Genomic DNA, 16,243 nt, shown 5'->3' with positions numbered 1-16,243 from the left:
GAAGTTGGATGTTCTCCTCAGGCGGTGTGTGGTCATCCGATTCGGGGTCCTGAGAGTCCAGCCAAGATGGTGGCGCCCACTGGTCGCACTTGGCTGGGGGTGCACAAGATGGCGGCATCCATCACACGTGGTGTCCAAGAGACAAGATGGCTGCGCCCGGAGGCCGCACATGGCCCTGAAGGAGGAAGATGGCAGTGCCCACTGGCTGCATGTGGCCCGTGGAGAGGATTGTGGTGGCGGTCCCGATTCGCTTCCGGAGACCGCAGCGACCGCCTGGGCCTGGCATACCGCCACGAAGTGGCCCTTTTTGCCGCATCCTTTGCAGAGGGATGAGCGGGCCGGACAGCGCTTTTGTGGGTGCTTGGCTTGCCCGCAAAAATAGCAGCGGGGCTCCCCCGGGTTGCCTGGCAGTTTCGCAGCACAAGCTTGTGGGGGGATGGGGGATGCATCGGAATCGGTTGCGGGGGGGGGTTCCACTCTGCCGCGCGGTCGGGGACGTAAGCGTGGGCGTTTTGGGAGGCCACATCCAGGGAGCTAGCAAGGGCCCGTGCCTCCTTGAGGCCTAGTGTCTCTTTCTCCAGCAATCGCTGGCGGATTTGGGAGGACAGCATACCTGCAACAAATGCGTCCCGGATCAAACGTTCTGTGTGGTCGCTGGCCGAAACTTGCGGGCAGTTACGGTTCCTCCCCAACACCAGGAGCGCACGGTAGAACTCCTCCAGCGATTCCCCAGGAATTTGTCGCCTCGTTGCTAGTAGATGTCGGGCGTAGACCTGGATAACAGGGCGAATATAGTATCCTTTCAGAAATTCATTGCGGCCTCAAAATCGACCGCGTCCTCAATGAGAGTGTAGATCTCTGGGCTCACCCTCGAATGCAGGACTTGCATTTTCTGGTCCTCCGTGGGTGTAATTGTGACCGTCCTGATATATCCATTGAAACATGCCAGCCAGTGCTTGAAGGTTGCAGCTGGGTTTGCCGCCTGGGAGCTGAGTTGCAGACACTCCGGCTTGATCGGAGCTCCATTCTTTAAAATCTAGTGTAATAAATTGATGCTCGATCAATAACCCCAGAAGCGAGATTGGAGACAATTGAAGGCTTTATTACACTAGATGTTTCCCCCAGCAGCGCGGATACAGAAGGCAGCTACTGGGGAGACACGGGCTCTTATACTCCGCCTTACTGGGCGGAACCAGCAGGCAGGCTTAACCAATGAAAACAGTACCTCCTACACCAATGGTCTTACAGCATTACAGGGTACTGTAATACCTCTAATATCGACTACCACAGAGCTCAATTCTAACATTATTCAATGACCACGTATCCTTGAAACATAGAACATAGAACATAGAAAATACAGCACAGAACAGGCCCTTCGGCCCACGATGTTGTGCCGAACCTTTGTCCTAGATTAATCATAGATTATCATTGAATTTACAGTGCAGAAGGAGGCCATTCGGCCCTTTGAGTCTGCACCGGCTCTTGGAAAGAGCACCATACCCAAACTCAACACCTCCACCCAACACCAAGGGCAATTTGGACATTAAGGGCAATTTATCATTGGCCAATTCACCTAACCCGCACATCTTTGGACTGTGGGAGGAAACCGGAGCACCCGGAGGAAACCCACGCAGGAAGGTTTATTCAGAGAATTGAAAATAAAACCACGGATGCTTTTCCTGTTCACTTTTACAATCTTATTTACACTCACACAGTTGTTGATGTGAATGAGACCTTGGTACTGCATGAATGCAAGACCACTGAAAAACGTGCTCGACAACTTTTCATTGTTATTGACAGCTCTTTGAGAACATCTCCTCTGGTTCTAATCTCTCCAAAGAATTTGAGAATTTGGCCTTGTTAAGCCCACCCGCAGCATTTTATGACTGCAGGGCAGGCTGGTGTGAAATGGGTTGGCTCCATGCTGACTTTAATTCCAGGGCAGCGAACCATCTGCCCCCGCATGTTATTCACCCCTGGGAGTGGGTTTTGATTGCGTGGAAAAATGTCAGTGTTGCCCTTCCCATATAGCACTGCTTTGATGCTATTTTAATTCATTGCTGTATTCCCACCAGCCAGCTGCCAGCCTGAAATGGGCAGAGAGAGACAGTTCCCCAACCACTGGTTTGGAGGTAAGTGAAGGTGGAAAAAGTCTGGGCAGCAGAACTCAACACTTTCCTTTTGTGGCCTCTTCTGGTTTCCACTGGGTAGGGAAGCTATTATAGCTACTCTACTTGGATCAATGTGAAAAGATCATTACTGTGCAGCCAATGTAATAGAAACCAATGCGTATCTGTATGAGACTCTTCTGAATTAGGCAAGTGCTTCATCCATCAAAAATAATGGTGTCAAAATCTCCACAGATTTGGAATGGAATCAATAATTCAGCCAATCGGTTTAACCTCCCCTTCTCCAAGTACAAGCTCCACCCCCCCACCCCCCTTAGGCATTACCTAAGAAGCAAAAAAGAAGGTTGTCAAGTATTTGTCCATTGAAAACTATTTTTTTAATATAACAATTTTATAGAACTTTAAAAAACAAATTCCTTGCAAAATGGAAATTTACATCTGCCTGCAGCCTTGGAAAACTTGAAAATTAATTAACAAGGCCTCGAGAGCTCCTGTAGTCGAGCTCAAAATCAGAATGTCCCTCTTAACTACTTGAAAGAAATGATGATGCTTGTGGTGTTATAACAGGTGCAACAATGTACATTTCTCTAGCTTCTTTAACATAATGAAATATACCAGAGTACTCCATGTATTATAAAACAAAATATGACACCAGTGACATAAGGAGAATTTGGTCAGATGACCAAAAACTTGATCAAAGAGCGAAGCTTTAGCAAATGTCTTAAAGGATAAAAGTAAATCAGAGAGGGGAAGAAATGTAGGGAAGGTATTCCAGGCTCGGCACCTAAGCAACTGAAGGCATGCTCAGCAATGTTTTTTTTGATTTTTCCAATTAAAGGGCAATTTAGCCTGGTCAATCCACCTACCCTGCACATCTTTGGGTTGTGGGGATGAGACCCATGCAGACACAGGGAGAAACTGCAGACTCCACACGGACAGTAACCCGGGGCTGGGAACGAACCTGGGTCTTCACCGCCATGAAGCAGTACTGCTAACCACCGTGCCACCCCTATGGTCAGCAATGTTAATGGAGCGATTAAAATTGGGGATACACAAAAGACCAGAAATAGAGAGGTACAGAGGTCTCAAATGTCTGTGGAGCTGGGCTGGAGGTGATTATTGAGAGCGGGAAGGTTTAGACCATTTAAAATGGCGTCCCAATCTCCCAGGACCGGGAAACACACCCCCCCCCCCCCCCCGCCTGAACACACTATGGGAGGGTCCCCGCTCCCCCTCTGAACACCCACACTAGGCAACACCTGCCCGATCATGCGCAAGCAAAAAAATGCCAGCTTGGCACCTTAGAAGTGCCAACATGGCAGTGCCCATGCCATCTGGCAGGGCGACATGGGCCCAGAGAGAGGGCAATTGTCAGTTTCAGGACCAGCAGCCCACAGTCACCCCACTGCATTTCCTACCTCCTCTCCCTCATCAGCCACGGTGCCTGTTTCCTGATTTTTAAAAGAGAACCTCGTTGTCAGGAATTCCCCCCGCTGGAGGTGGAGGATCGCGGAGGCTCTGGCAAAGCAGGATTACTTGTGTGCCAAACAGCATTAGCAGCAAGTAATAGACAGAGCTAAGCGATTCCACAATGATCGCATCAGCTCTAAGCTCTGCAGCCCTGCCATATCCAGCCGTGAATGGTGGTGGACAAGTAAACAACTCACTGGAGGAGGAGGCTCCACAAATATCACCATCCTCAATGATGGAGGAGCCCAGCACATATGTGCAAAAGACAAGGCTGAGGCATTTGCAAAGGTCTTCAGCCAGAAATGCCAAGTGGACGATCCATTTTGGTCTCCTCCGGAGGTCTCCAGCATCATAGATGTCACTCTTCAGTACGATTCACTCTACGCGATATCAAGAAATGGCTGAAGGATACTGCAAAGGCAATGGGCCCTGACAATATTCCGGCAATAGTACTGAAGACTAGGGCAGCACGGAGGCGCAGTGGTTAGCACTGTTGCCTCATGGTGCGAGGTCCCAGGTTCGATCCCGGCTCTGGGTCACTGTCTGTGTGGAGTTTGCACATTCTCCCCGTGTTTGCGTGGGTTTCAACCCCACAATCCAAAGATGTGCAGGGTAGGTGGATTGGCCACGCTAAAATTGCCCCTTAATTGGAAAAAAAGAAGTGAGTGCTCTAAATTTATATTTTAAATATAGTACCGAAGACTTGTGCTCCAGAACATGCCGCACCCCTAGCCAAACTGTTCCAGTACAGCTACAACACTGGCATCTACCCAGCAATGTGGAAAATTGCCCAGGTGTGTTCTGTATACAAGATTCAGGACAAATCAAATCCAGCCAATTACTACCCAATCAGTCTCTCTATCATCAGCAAAATGACGGAAGCAGTCATCAACAGTACTATCAAGCGTCACTTACTCAGGAATAATATGCTCACGGATGCTCAGTTTGGGTTCTGCCATGGTCACTCAGCTCCTGACCTCATTACAGCCTTGGTTCAAACATGGACAAAAGAGCTGAATGCCAGAGGTGGGTGTGCCTGCCTTTGATGTCTAGGCAACATTTGACCGAGTATGGCATCAAGGAGCCCGAGCTAAACTGGAATCAATGGAAATCAGGGGGAAAACTCGCCGCTGTTTGAAGTCATATCTGGCACAAAGGAAAATGGCTGTGGTGGTTGGAGGTCAATCATCTCAGTTCCAGGACATCATTGCAGGTATTCCTCAGGTTAGTGTCTTAGGCCCAACCATCTTCAGCTGCTTCATCAATAAGGTCAGAAGTGGGGATGTTTCCGGATGATTGCACAATGTTCAGCACCATTCGCGACTCCCATATAATGAAGCAGTTCATGTCCAAATGCAGCAAGACCTGGACAATATCCAGGCTTGGGCTGACAAGTGGCAAGTTACATTTGTGCCACACAAGTGCCAGGCAATGGCCATATCATATGAGAAAGGATCTAAGCACCATCTCTTGACATTCAATAGCATTACCATCGCTGTATCCCTCACAATCAACATACTGGGGGTAACCATTGATCAGAAACTGAACTGATCTAGCCATATTAATACTATGGCTACCAGGGCAGGTCAAAGGTCAGAAATTCTAATGAATACTCTTCACTTGCCTGATGAGAGCAGCTCGAACAACACTGACGAAGCTCAACACCATCCAGGACAAAGCAGCCCATTTGATTGCTCCCCCTTCCATAACATTAAAACCCTCCATCACTGACGAACAGTGGCGGCCAAGCGTACCATCTACAAAATGCACTGCAGTAACTCACCAAGGCTCCTTAGACAGCAACATCAAAACCCACGACCACTATCATCTAGAAGGGCAAGAGCAGGAGATACCTGGGAATCCCACCACCTGGAGGTTCCCCTCCAAGTCACTCACCACCCTGATTTGAAAATATATTGCCATTCCTTCTCCATCGCTGGGCAAAATCCTGGAACTACCTCCCTAACAGCTCAGTGGGTATACCTACACCTCTAGGACTGCAGCAGTCCAAGAAGCAACTCACCACCATCTTCTGAAGGGCAACTAGGGATGAGCAATAAATGCTGTCTTAACCAGCGACGCCCAAACCCCGTAAATTAATTTTAAAAAATACCAGGTCAGGCCCGCTAATGATATGTGAATGGCATTTACTGTATGTGCAGAGTAGAACGCATTGACGCCGCTGTCAAGGTTTTGGCGTGCGCCTGGTGCCGGCCACGATTTCAGAGTCAAGACCGATTCTCTGCCCAATCGTCTTACCCGATTTTGGCATCAGCCGACGCAGAATCCCGCCCTTTACCTTTGTCACAATTACATTGGATGTAATTTGTGACTTTGATAAGACCTATCTCGGTACTGCGGCAAGGGATGAAACTTGACTTGAGAAATTCAAACATGGAATGCCAAAGATTGGGAATGGATGAAGATATATTACAGAAACTAGTCTTTTATGTCTAATAATCCAAGTGGAGGCAGTGTGTAGTGGTATTGCCACTGGACTAGTAAACAGAGACCCAGAGTAATGCTCTGGGGACCCAGGTTCAAATCACACCACTGCAGATGGTAAAATTTAAATTCAATAAAATATGGAATTAAAAGTCTAATGCTGACCATAAAACCATTGTCGATTGTCGCAAAAACCCATCTGGTTGGCTAATGTCCTTTAGGGAAGGAAATCTGTCTCACTTACCTCATCTGGTGTCCATGTGACTGCAGACCCACAACTGACCCCTTAACTGCCCCCTCAAGGACAATTAGAGATGGTCAATAAATGCTGGCACAGCCTGCGATGCCCATGTCCCATGGACAACATTTTTTAAAATAGTAAATATGAAATAGAAGTCTTTAATTGTAAGAATTTTATTTATGAAGCATAGTTTTGAACACAAAATTACTTGTCCTATGGTGAATCCAGAAAATCTTTTACAATGATTCAGATATTTACTTTCAAGCATAAAATGAGATCCCTTGATTGCCCCTCAGTAGCATGGATTTGGTCAACCAACCTATCACAGTTCTATTGGAAAAGAGCTCGAGAAATTAGCATACTGTGGGTTCAGCTCATTTGGCCACGTTGATCCCATAAGATTGTGCTGAAGAGGTGCTGCAATGTGGGAAGTATTGTCTTTCAGATGAGACATCTAAACGCTGATAAAAGTTGAAGGTGACAAGCTTGTACTAGGGACTGCGTGAATGGCATTAAATAAATCTTATCTCAGATTTTACACACAAATTGAATATCGGGTTTGTAGCATCAGCAGAGGTGGGTCAGAATAGTTTTTTTTAAAATTCAAACAAAATTTCCATTATTACAAATGTAACCCCAATACAACACAACCCATCCCAACCCAGTTTTATACCAAGACTACCGCTCCAATCCCCTCAAGTCCCCTCAACAAAAAAGACCTTAATAGGCTGACCAACCCTTCCCCCCCCCACATCCCCCCCCCCCCCCCCCAACCACCACCCCCCCCCCCCCAACAGCCAATGGTAACCAGCTCCTGAAAACTGCATTGAACAGCTGCCACCTTGAGCAAAACTCATCCAGTGACAGCCTCATGGCATACTTAGTAAGGAGACAAACTTGAGCACTTCCATTATCTTCCCCACATTGGAGAGCGAGTCCTTAATATATAACAGTAAATCATCCGCATATAAAGACACCTTTATGTTCCCTCCCTCCACGTTCTATCCACCTCCAACTGGTAAACAACCTCAGCGCAATAGGTGGCTCAATTGCTAAGGCAAACAACAATGGAGATAATGGACACCCCTGCCTTGTACCCCTGTTCAGTTGAAAGTACCCCGAGCTCAGGGCATTAGTACTTGCAGTGGGAGCCCTGTACAAAGCCTAATCCAAGATATAAATCTTGGTCCAAAACCAAACCACCCCAAAGTCTTGAAACAGTGCCCCCACTCAACCCTGTTGAATGCTTTTTCTGCGTCCATCGAAATAATCACCTCTGACTCGGTACTGAAGAGGGCAACTCATTTGGAGCCCTGCCTACCAGGGGTGATTTCAGAGGAGCAGACAGGATTTGCTTAGGGCCAGCAGTTGGCCAACATTGGAGATTGTTGAATGAGATATCAGAAATACTGAAAAAAGCTGAAGGAGCCAAGCTTGTACCAAGAAGTGAGGGAATGGCATTAAATAAATGTCTTATAACAGTTTTTACACACAAGTTGAATATTGGGTTTGTAGCACCAGCAGAAGTGGATGAAGAATAGTTAGTGGAGAAGTGATTTTCAAAAATTAATAGTGTTAAAGAAATTACTCTCACAGTAGAAAATTATAATCAGAGCCTCCACCATTTTGTTTCTAATTTTTCTCAGTACGTGAATATAGGTTCTCGGCTTCCAAATTTCTGTGGGCAGATATTGTACCAGAAAACTGGAGAGCAATAAATCTGACTTCCTCAAAAGGAGTCAGAGATTCGCCAAAATATTACGACAATTAATTTGACTTCAGGTGGTGATAAACTATCAGTCTATAATGCTGGATGAAATTATTAAATGCTTGAAGAAACATGAGTTAATCAGGGCTAGTCAGCAATATTTTTAAAAGACCACTTGTGCTTGATACCAGAAGGAGAATGAATTAAAAGGAATAAGATTACCAAACAGATTCTCAGCCGGCAGGATTCTCTGTTTTGCCGGCAGCCCGGGGGTTTCCTGACGGCGTGGGGCTGCCCCACAATGGGAAACCCCATTGACCAGCCAGCGAAACGGAGCATCCCACCGGTGGGGTGAAGCAGAAATGTGGCGCGGCGGGGCGGAAAATCCAGCCCAAGAAGTTTTGATTTGGGTGAATGTAAATGCTCATGATATTCTGAATAAAACTGGTATGTAAGAGGTGCAAATTATTTTCATGAGTGTAATTTCATGGCATTAACAGATATGTGACTTAAGATTGGAAAGGCCTGCAAGCTAAATATTCTTGTTTTTTAAAAATAAATTTAGAGTACCCAATTATTTTTTTCCAATTAAGGGGCAATTTAGCGTAGCCACTCCACCTATCCTGCACATCTTTGGGTTGTGGGGGCAAAACCCATGCAAACACGGGGAGAGTGTGCAAACTCCACGAGGACAGGGTCCCGGGAACCTAGGACCTCGGCGCCGTGAGGCAGCAGTACTAACCACTGCGCCACCGTGTTGCCCTAATATCTTTAATTATAAAATATTCAGGAGCGATAGAACAGGAAAGAAAAATGTTGAAGTTAATCAAATATTCCATCACAGCATAATAATTAATATAAACAGAAGTCAACTTTGAATCAAGTTGGCTGGAATCAAGGTAGAAAGAGGGGACAGTTACTAATTTAAGAATTTATTACTAAATGGACATGCATGTAACATCCACTCAAACTGTGTTGGGTTTATAGTGTGGCCAGATATGATTCTGGAAATATGTCATTGGAATACACTAATAAGTAGTGTATTCCAAGAAATTGTTCAGTGCTTTGACTGAGTCTTTGACAATGTACGAACAATGAGGTAGTAGTAGAGAAATTGCTTTAGAAGCTGTCAGGAACTGGTTTGAACATCTTTCAGGCTGTTTCCCCCTTGCTTACCTAGGAGATCATACTGCATGCGAATTATTGTAAAAACATGCAGATTGGGATGGATCATTCCACAGAAATTGTTAACTAAAATGTAATGTAAATCATATTGAACAGTTACTACTAATCAAGCAAACCAAATCTGAGATTTAATAGAGAGCAATATTTTCCAGCATTCGGTGATGTCAAGAAAATAATCACATTGTTGCTCACTTTGCTTTGAAACTAACAAATAAAAATGTGATTAATAGTTAACACCACTGAATTTGAACAGAGGCAATATTTGTTGGATACCATGCAATCATGGACTAGATTTAAGTCAGTAGCTTGGAGGATTATGGTCATAATTTATTGTGCATTGCATTACCTAAACTTTACATGTGAATTTACATGTCACACAATAAAAGCTTTCCTAATTTTCTGACCTGTAACAAGTATTTTGAATGGCAAAGACCATGATCACATGAAAAACAGACCTATTTGAGAATTTGGATGTTACATGTTCAGGAATTATAGTCCATGGGGGTTCCATGTGATATTTGACAAGTAGCCCATTAAATCCATCTGAAGAAAGGCAGAGTAATGAGAAAGATTTTGCTTAACATTCAGTAGAAGGAGTTATTCATAGACATGCATAAATTGTTAAAAATATGAACACAAATGTGAAATACAAATGTAACTTATAGTTTGTAATAAAACTGCATTTTTTTTAAAGCATAAATTTATAAAATGCTGACACTGTTTACCCAAAATGATTTGCCAACACACTTATCCTTTGTGTAATTTATACCAGCAATTGGTGCAGAGTCTAGTATGCAGCATGCACATAAGTGGATAAGAAGTGACAAAGGAACGATAGCCCAAATTACATTCTAGTATAGTGTTGCAATGCAGGGTTTTTGTGTATATAAAATGCCAAAGCCATAAACTACTACTTGTTGGCCTTAGCATAAGTCAGCAATCTGTCTTTATATATGTCTGTCGTCACTGATTAGCACTGCAAAGTGTAGGGGATAGCAAGAAATGTTTGAATAATATTGAAAATAAATTATTGTTTTAGCAATCGTCATTTGTGGCAGATTTAGAACATGTTTATATCCATTCTGTATGAGCCGTGCCAAACTATCTAAGAATATTTCAAGCAAATTCACCTATAAACAATATTATACCTGAGAATCTGTTATTATTTGTTTAATATGGATGCCTATATATTGCAAATCTGAAGAAAGTAGTGTATCATTTATAAAACTCAGGCTGCATTAGTAGCACTTCATTTAAATAATGAGTAACAATGAGACAGGAACATTGTAATCAAGTCATTTAGAATCTGTTGCACACTGCATTAATGCAAATTGTGCTGTCGGCTGCACAAAGCAATGCTGTACTGAATATATTACAATGTGATTTAGCTTTTGGCGTCTGGTTATTTGAGAAAATAGTGTTTCAAAATGCTCTTAATTCTAACGTTGACTTCTCATTGTGAGAAAATATATATTGTCATTTTTATTTCAGGTCTAACACCACCAACCACTCCTCCACATAAAGCTAATCAAGATAATCCATTTAAGACTGTGGTCAAACACAGGTCATCTTGCAATCCTTCAGTGCGTAGTCCACCAAAGAAATCACGTTTAAGTGATTCCACCTCAAACTCTCAACTGAGCAGTCTTATAAAGAAGGGCCCCGAACAAACTGAACTGTATGCCCAGCTCAGTAAGACTTCATCCAATGTACTTAACATTACTCAAAGTGAAGAGAGGAAGGTGAAAAGGACAAGCACAAGGCTCTTTGGTGACCATGACTACTGCCAGTTCATAAATGCAAAGGTAGAATCATTAAATACTAGAGTGTTCTGCAAGGAACGAGAACCCAAAGACATTAAACTCCAAGATCGCACTTGCAGAGAACCCTTGCCTGGGAAGCACAAACAAATCTTTATTTCTTCTAATGATGATCAAGAATATAAGAAGGAAAGCCAACAACTGGATACACAGCCTATCAATTACTTTAACACAAGGATACAACTGAAAGACCAAGAGATCCGAGCGGAACTAAACAAGCACTTTGGGCATCCAAGTCAAGCCTTTTTTGATGAGGTAGAAGATAAGACAAGTCATCAAAGAGAAAAAGACTTCTGCCATGAATATTATTCAAAGTTGCCTACTTATCTCAATGCAGGAATGTCTCTGGATGGTGTATTTGATGATAGTGATGATGAGACCGAAAAGTTCCTCTATCTGTGGGATGGAACCCCTGAAGGGTTATTGTTAGAAAGACCTTGTTCTCGTTCTCTGTCGAATTCCCCCTGCAGTGATTCTTTCTACTCACCAAAGACTTATGCACCTTTTCAAAGAATAGTCAGGGCCCGGTCTCGATCTAATTCCTACCCCAGACGTAGAGCTTGTTCTCGCTCCCCATATTCTTATTCCCGATCAAGATCTCCATACCATAGATCCTCTTCGAGGTAAGTAAACAAATCCTTCAGCTAATTTGGGTAGATGGAAATATGAAATGGAATGCAAGTCGCCAAAGTTCTAGAGGACCATAGGCTGCCCTCTCCCTTTTTTTGCGAGAGAGAGCTGTCTGCTGGTGATTTAACCAGAGGGTCACACTCCTCAGGCAAGTGGAGGGGTAAGGTTGAGAAGGCGGTATGGGAATTGAACCTGCGCTGTTGGCGTTGCTCCACATCATGAACCAGCCATCCAGCCAATATGCTTTCCATCCACGACCTCTGAAAATTCAGCCCTGCATCTGTTACCAGCCGCACCCCCCCCCCCCCCCTCAACTTCTTGCCAGGGCCTGCCACCTTGGGACATGGTAAGACACCCAAACCCACACAAGTTTGAATCCATTGCTGCACATCTCCTCCTGGCCCAAGGTGCATGCGGAGCTGTTGGCCTCTGATTGGCTGGCAGCTCCCTAAGACAGGACCTCCTGTCCCCTAGGGGCACAAACCTCACCTCCAGCCTATTAATAGCCAGTCGATATGGGGCGGCTGGTGTTTCCCTCATTGGGCTACCCTGCGACCTTTCAGCTGTTGGGGGGAAGGGATGGGGGGAAATGCGGGGAGAGTGGGGAATCCATTACATCATATAATTCAGTCCATTGTCACCCGTCCAGCTCCCGGTTATTGGTGGTAGAGACGTGGCCGGTAAAATAGTCATATTCATCTTATGGTTATCAAATGGTTACATTGATTACATTACTTTTGAAGGAATAGGAAACTAACTATGCACTAGAAATCAACGTGCAATATTTCATACCCAGGAATTAGGGGACAAAAGTAGATTTCCTGTATGTAGCCAAATTGGACACTTCCTATGATCCGGTTGCATAAGGTGCCCAGGGAAAATCTTCCCTTTACGTGAGAAAAATAAAGAAGATTAAACGACACACGTTGTAATGTTTGCTGGACGTTATAATTAATATTACACTTATACAACAAAAAGAAAATATTTATTTTAGGTGAGATAGTATTAACAGTGACTAGTACATCTACTGCCATCTTTCTTAGGGGAATATACAGTTATTTTCACTTAAGATCAATGTTATTAAAACCCCATTTACATTTTCATGAATTATTCATCTGACCTCAAAATTGTTCTGGGAATTCAGGTATTATCAAAATCCGACCTCACCCTCAGCCTTCAGTGAGATTACGTTTTTTTTTAGAAAGATCATTAAAGCTGATGTTGTGAGTTGTATAATGAAGCAATATGATATTTTTGAATAATGTTTGTCAAGCAGAGTTATTTATCAGGCTGGTGCTATGAGCACAATATACCATAACTATCATTACAATAAATGTAAAACATTGTTAAACTCAGGAGAGTTCACTATATAAGTGGCATATAACCCAAAGTAAACTGATAAAATTAAATTAAAACAACATTATAGAAATATTAACATATAAATATAACATAAGCAAGCACTCTGGATAGTTTGCTGCATACTCAAGGATAATGGAAGGGGTAATACGTTCAGTATATTTGGCTCAAACCTCATATCCTGGCATATATTGTAAATTATAGTAAAAGTAATTATTATAACCATGGAGGAATTAACTGTGTTGCTGTACTATAGCAATTTAAATTTAAAAGGATAAATAAATCCTTTCAGATCTGTTTAATATCAGGGCCGGGATTCTCTGTTCTGGAGACTAAATGCTCTCACCAGCGGAGAATCGGGACTGATCTCCACTGGCACTAGGAGCGGAGCCCAGGATGCGGGTCACCCGTCCTTTACCATACAAATTTATGCATGGGGGAGAGCTTCTCAGTATTGCGCCGCCATTTTGAGCAGGAAGACCCATACCGAGGTCTGGCAGCGGGCCCCCCTCCCCCCACAATGTAAATCCTGCCTCCCCTAACATGCAGAGGCATCTTCCCCCCTCCACGGGAATAATGGGTCATCCCCCTCCACAGCACCACACACATGAGAGTGTCCTGACCACCTCCCCAATGACAGCCCCACCAACCTCTCCAGACTTGCTATCAGACCCCACCCATCAGATCCCCCCATCAGTCATCCCCATCAGACCACCCCATCAGGAGCCCACCATCAGATCCCACCATCAGAGGCGCCATTAGACCCCGCATGAAAGACCCACATCAGTCATCCCTGCCTGAAAGCTGAAGAGCAGTCCAGGCTGTAAGTGAAATATCACTGGCCCTTCCCTAACACCTGCTGCCTCAGACAAAAGTGTTTAAAGCAGCAGCTGTTACAAGTGTTAGAGGTTTCCTCAAATTCCAAGTACACCTGAAAGGGCTTCAAATCCCTTGGCAACCTTTGAAATGCAAAACTCCCATTCAATTTCTCACAGCCATACATTTCACGAGTCAGTGATTGGCAGTTTTATTAGTCCAGGGACAGGTGGGTTATTTATATATCTTTTCTTTCACGCTCAAATGCACCTCCATCCCCCTGCTTTGATGCTAACACAATCTTTAAAGGCACTCTTGCTATGATTGACAACTTTTCACCACATCAAAAGGAGCTAAGTGCTTTCTATTGTCAATAGAGAATCCACCCCCTGGTCTCCAGGCTCAAGAATATTTTGATCACCGCTGCAATGAGTATTTGGTACTGTCAGTGTTGGTGCTTTCTTAGAATTATATGGGTAGTTCAGTTCCCCCACCCTCCTTATATTAACAAGAGCTGTACTCAACCAACAGTAGAGGTGACAAAAAAGAGAGGGAGATAGACATGGAGGAAAGGCCATTGTGTGCACATCATCAGTCCCACAGGATTTCATGACAAACCTAGGCAGAATATAGCTAAATTAATGATCTCTGCTAAAAACAGCTTTTATTAAGTTGTCCACCAATCTTACTTCAAAATTAGAGTATTTGCATCTGAGACAGGATATGAACTGCTTACTTCCTGTTCCATTTAAATTAGAAATTTTAAATTGATCTTAGTATTATTTGCTGTGCTTGCCCTTGGTTATCAATGATTAGCATTCACAAGCAATGCATGGAGATTTCCAACCATAATCTATATTTTTTTCCCCCTGGTTTCCTCCCTTCCTCTCCAAAAGTTGTTGATTCTTTGCTGGAATGAGGTTTGACACCACGCGTTGTCCTCTGATATCATACCCCAGTCAGAATTCTTCATACTCGGCATAACCAGTGAATGGCAGAAGGCTATTCTTTCACGAAAGGCATTGCACTTTGAGCCAATCCTTTGCATTCATCACCAGCCATACTTCATCAGGAATCACAGAAATCACCAGAAAGGTGGGAATCCTGATCATTTGTTCTTTGTTCACCCAGGGCAACCCTTTTCCAAAACTGGTATCAACTAACCAAACACAGACCAAGGATTGAATTTACTTCTCCTGTATTACGATCCCAGACCAGACCCCAACAGTGGCTAGGATACTGGACCAAAACTCTAATATTTTAGTTTATTTGTAAGACTGTGTGGAAAGAACGATTCACTCGAGGGGTGATTGCATGAAGAAATAGGGCTTGGTATTTTTAAAACAAAATTTATAATGAATACAATATTAACTTCTTTAATTTCCCACCGAAAAGAACAGCTTACAATTACCCCTTGAACACTACTACACAATTTCCCATTGAACAACATGAAAAGAAACATACAGCTCTCAATCTACTTTACTGTGGGAGTTAACAAAGAACAAAGAACAGTACAGCACAGACACAGGCCCTTCAGGCATCCAAGCCTGTATCAGTTATGATGCCACCCTTGGCTAAAACCCTCAACAGTTCCTAGTGCCGTATCCCTCTATACCCATCGTATCCATGTATTTGTCGAGATGCCTTTTGAATGCCGTTAATGTATCTGCTTCCACTACCTCCACTTTCAGTGCGTTCCAGGCACTCACCACCCTCTGGTGCAAAACACTTGCCTCGCACATTTCCTCTAAACTTTGCCCCATGGACCTTAAACCTATGGCCCCTAGTGACTGACCCCTCCACTCTATCCTTGTCTCACATAATCTTGTAGACTTCTATCAGGTCACCCCTCAACCTCCGTTGTTCTAATGAAAACAGTCCGAGTCTATTCAGCCTCTCGGCATAGCGAACACCTTCCAGACCAGGCAGCATCCTGATAAACCTCCTCTGCACCCTCTCCAAAGCCTCCACATCCTCCTGGTAGTGTGGCGTTCAAAATTGAGTGCAATATTCCAAGTGCGACCTTACCAAGGTTCTATACAACTGTAGCATGACTTGCCAGTTTTTATACTCGATGCCCCATCCAACAAATGCAAGCATTCCAATGCTTTCTTGACTACCTTGTACACTTGTGTTGCCACTTTCAAAGATCTGTGGACCTGTACGCCCAGATCTCTCTGACTTTCTATATTCCAAAGAGTTTTGCTAATTACTGTATATTTCCCCTCTATGTTAGACCTACCAAAATGCATTACCTCACATTTGTCTGGATTAAACTACATTTGCCCTCTGCCTTCTGTGACCGAGCCAGTTCTGTATCCATCTTACAACCTCACCTCTGATCCCGTGTGACTTCACCTTTTGTACCAGTCTGCCATGAGGCACCTTGTCAAAGGCTTTACTGAAGTCCATGTGATCAATATCCACCGCCCTCCCCTCATCA

The 16,243-nt window shown here is 43.9% G+C and overlaps 1 protein-coding gene across 5 annotated transcripts in view; it reads left to right on the top strand.

Annotated features, from left to right (window-relative positions):
* ppargc1a (peroxisome proliferator-activated receptor gamma, coactivator 1 alpha) overlaps positions 1-16,243 on the top strand; it is a 1,145,293-nt gene that overhangs the window by 1,071,077 nt on the left and 57,973 nt on the right. For all 5 annotated transcript variants that reach the window (XM_072496491.1, XM_072496492.1, XM_072496496.1 and 2 more), the window contains one exon: positions 10,670-11,621. In XM_072496491.1, coding sequence (XP_072352592.1) covers positions 10,670-11,621 — 952 coding nt within the window. The remainder of the gene's footprint in view (positions 1-10,669; positions 11,622-16,243) is intronic.

Source organism: Scyliorhinus torazame, chromosome 3 (assembly GCF_047496885.1).
Source record: "Scyliorhinus torazame isolate Kashiwa2021f chromosome 3, sScyTor2.1, whole genome shotgun sequence".
NCBI lineage: Eukaryota > Metazoa > Chordata > Chondrichthyes > Carcharhiniformes > Scyliorhinidae > Scyliorhinus > Scyliorhinus torazame.
The sequence above is the reverse complement of the archived record's forward strand: the minus strand, read 5'-3'. Positions and strand labels throughout refer to the sequence as shown.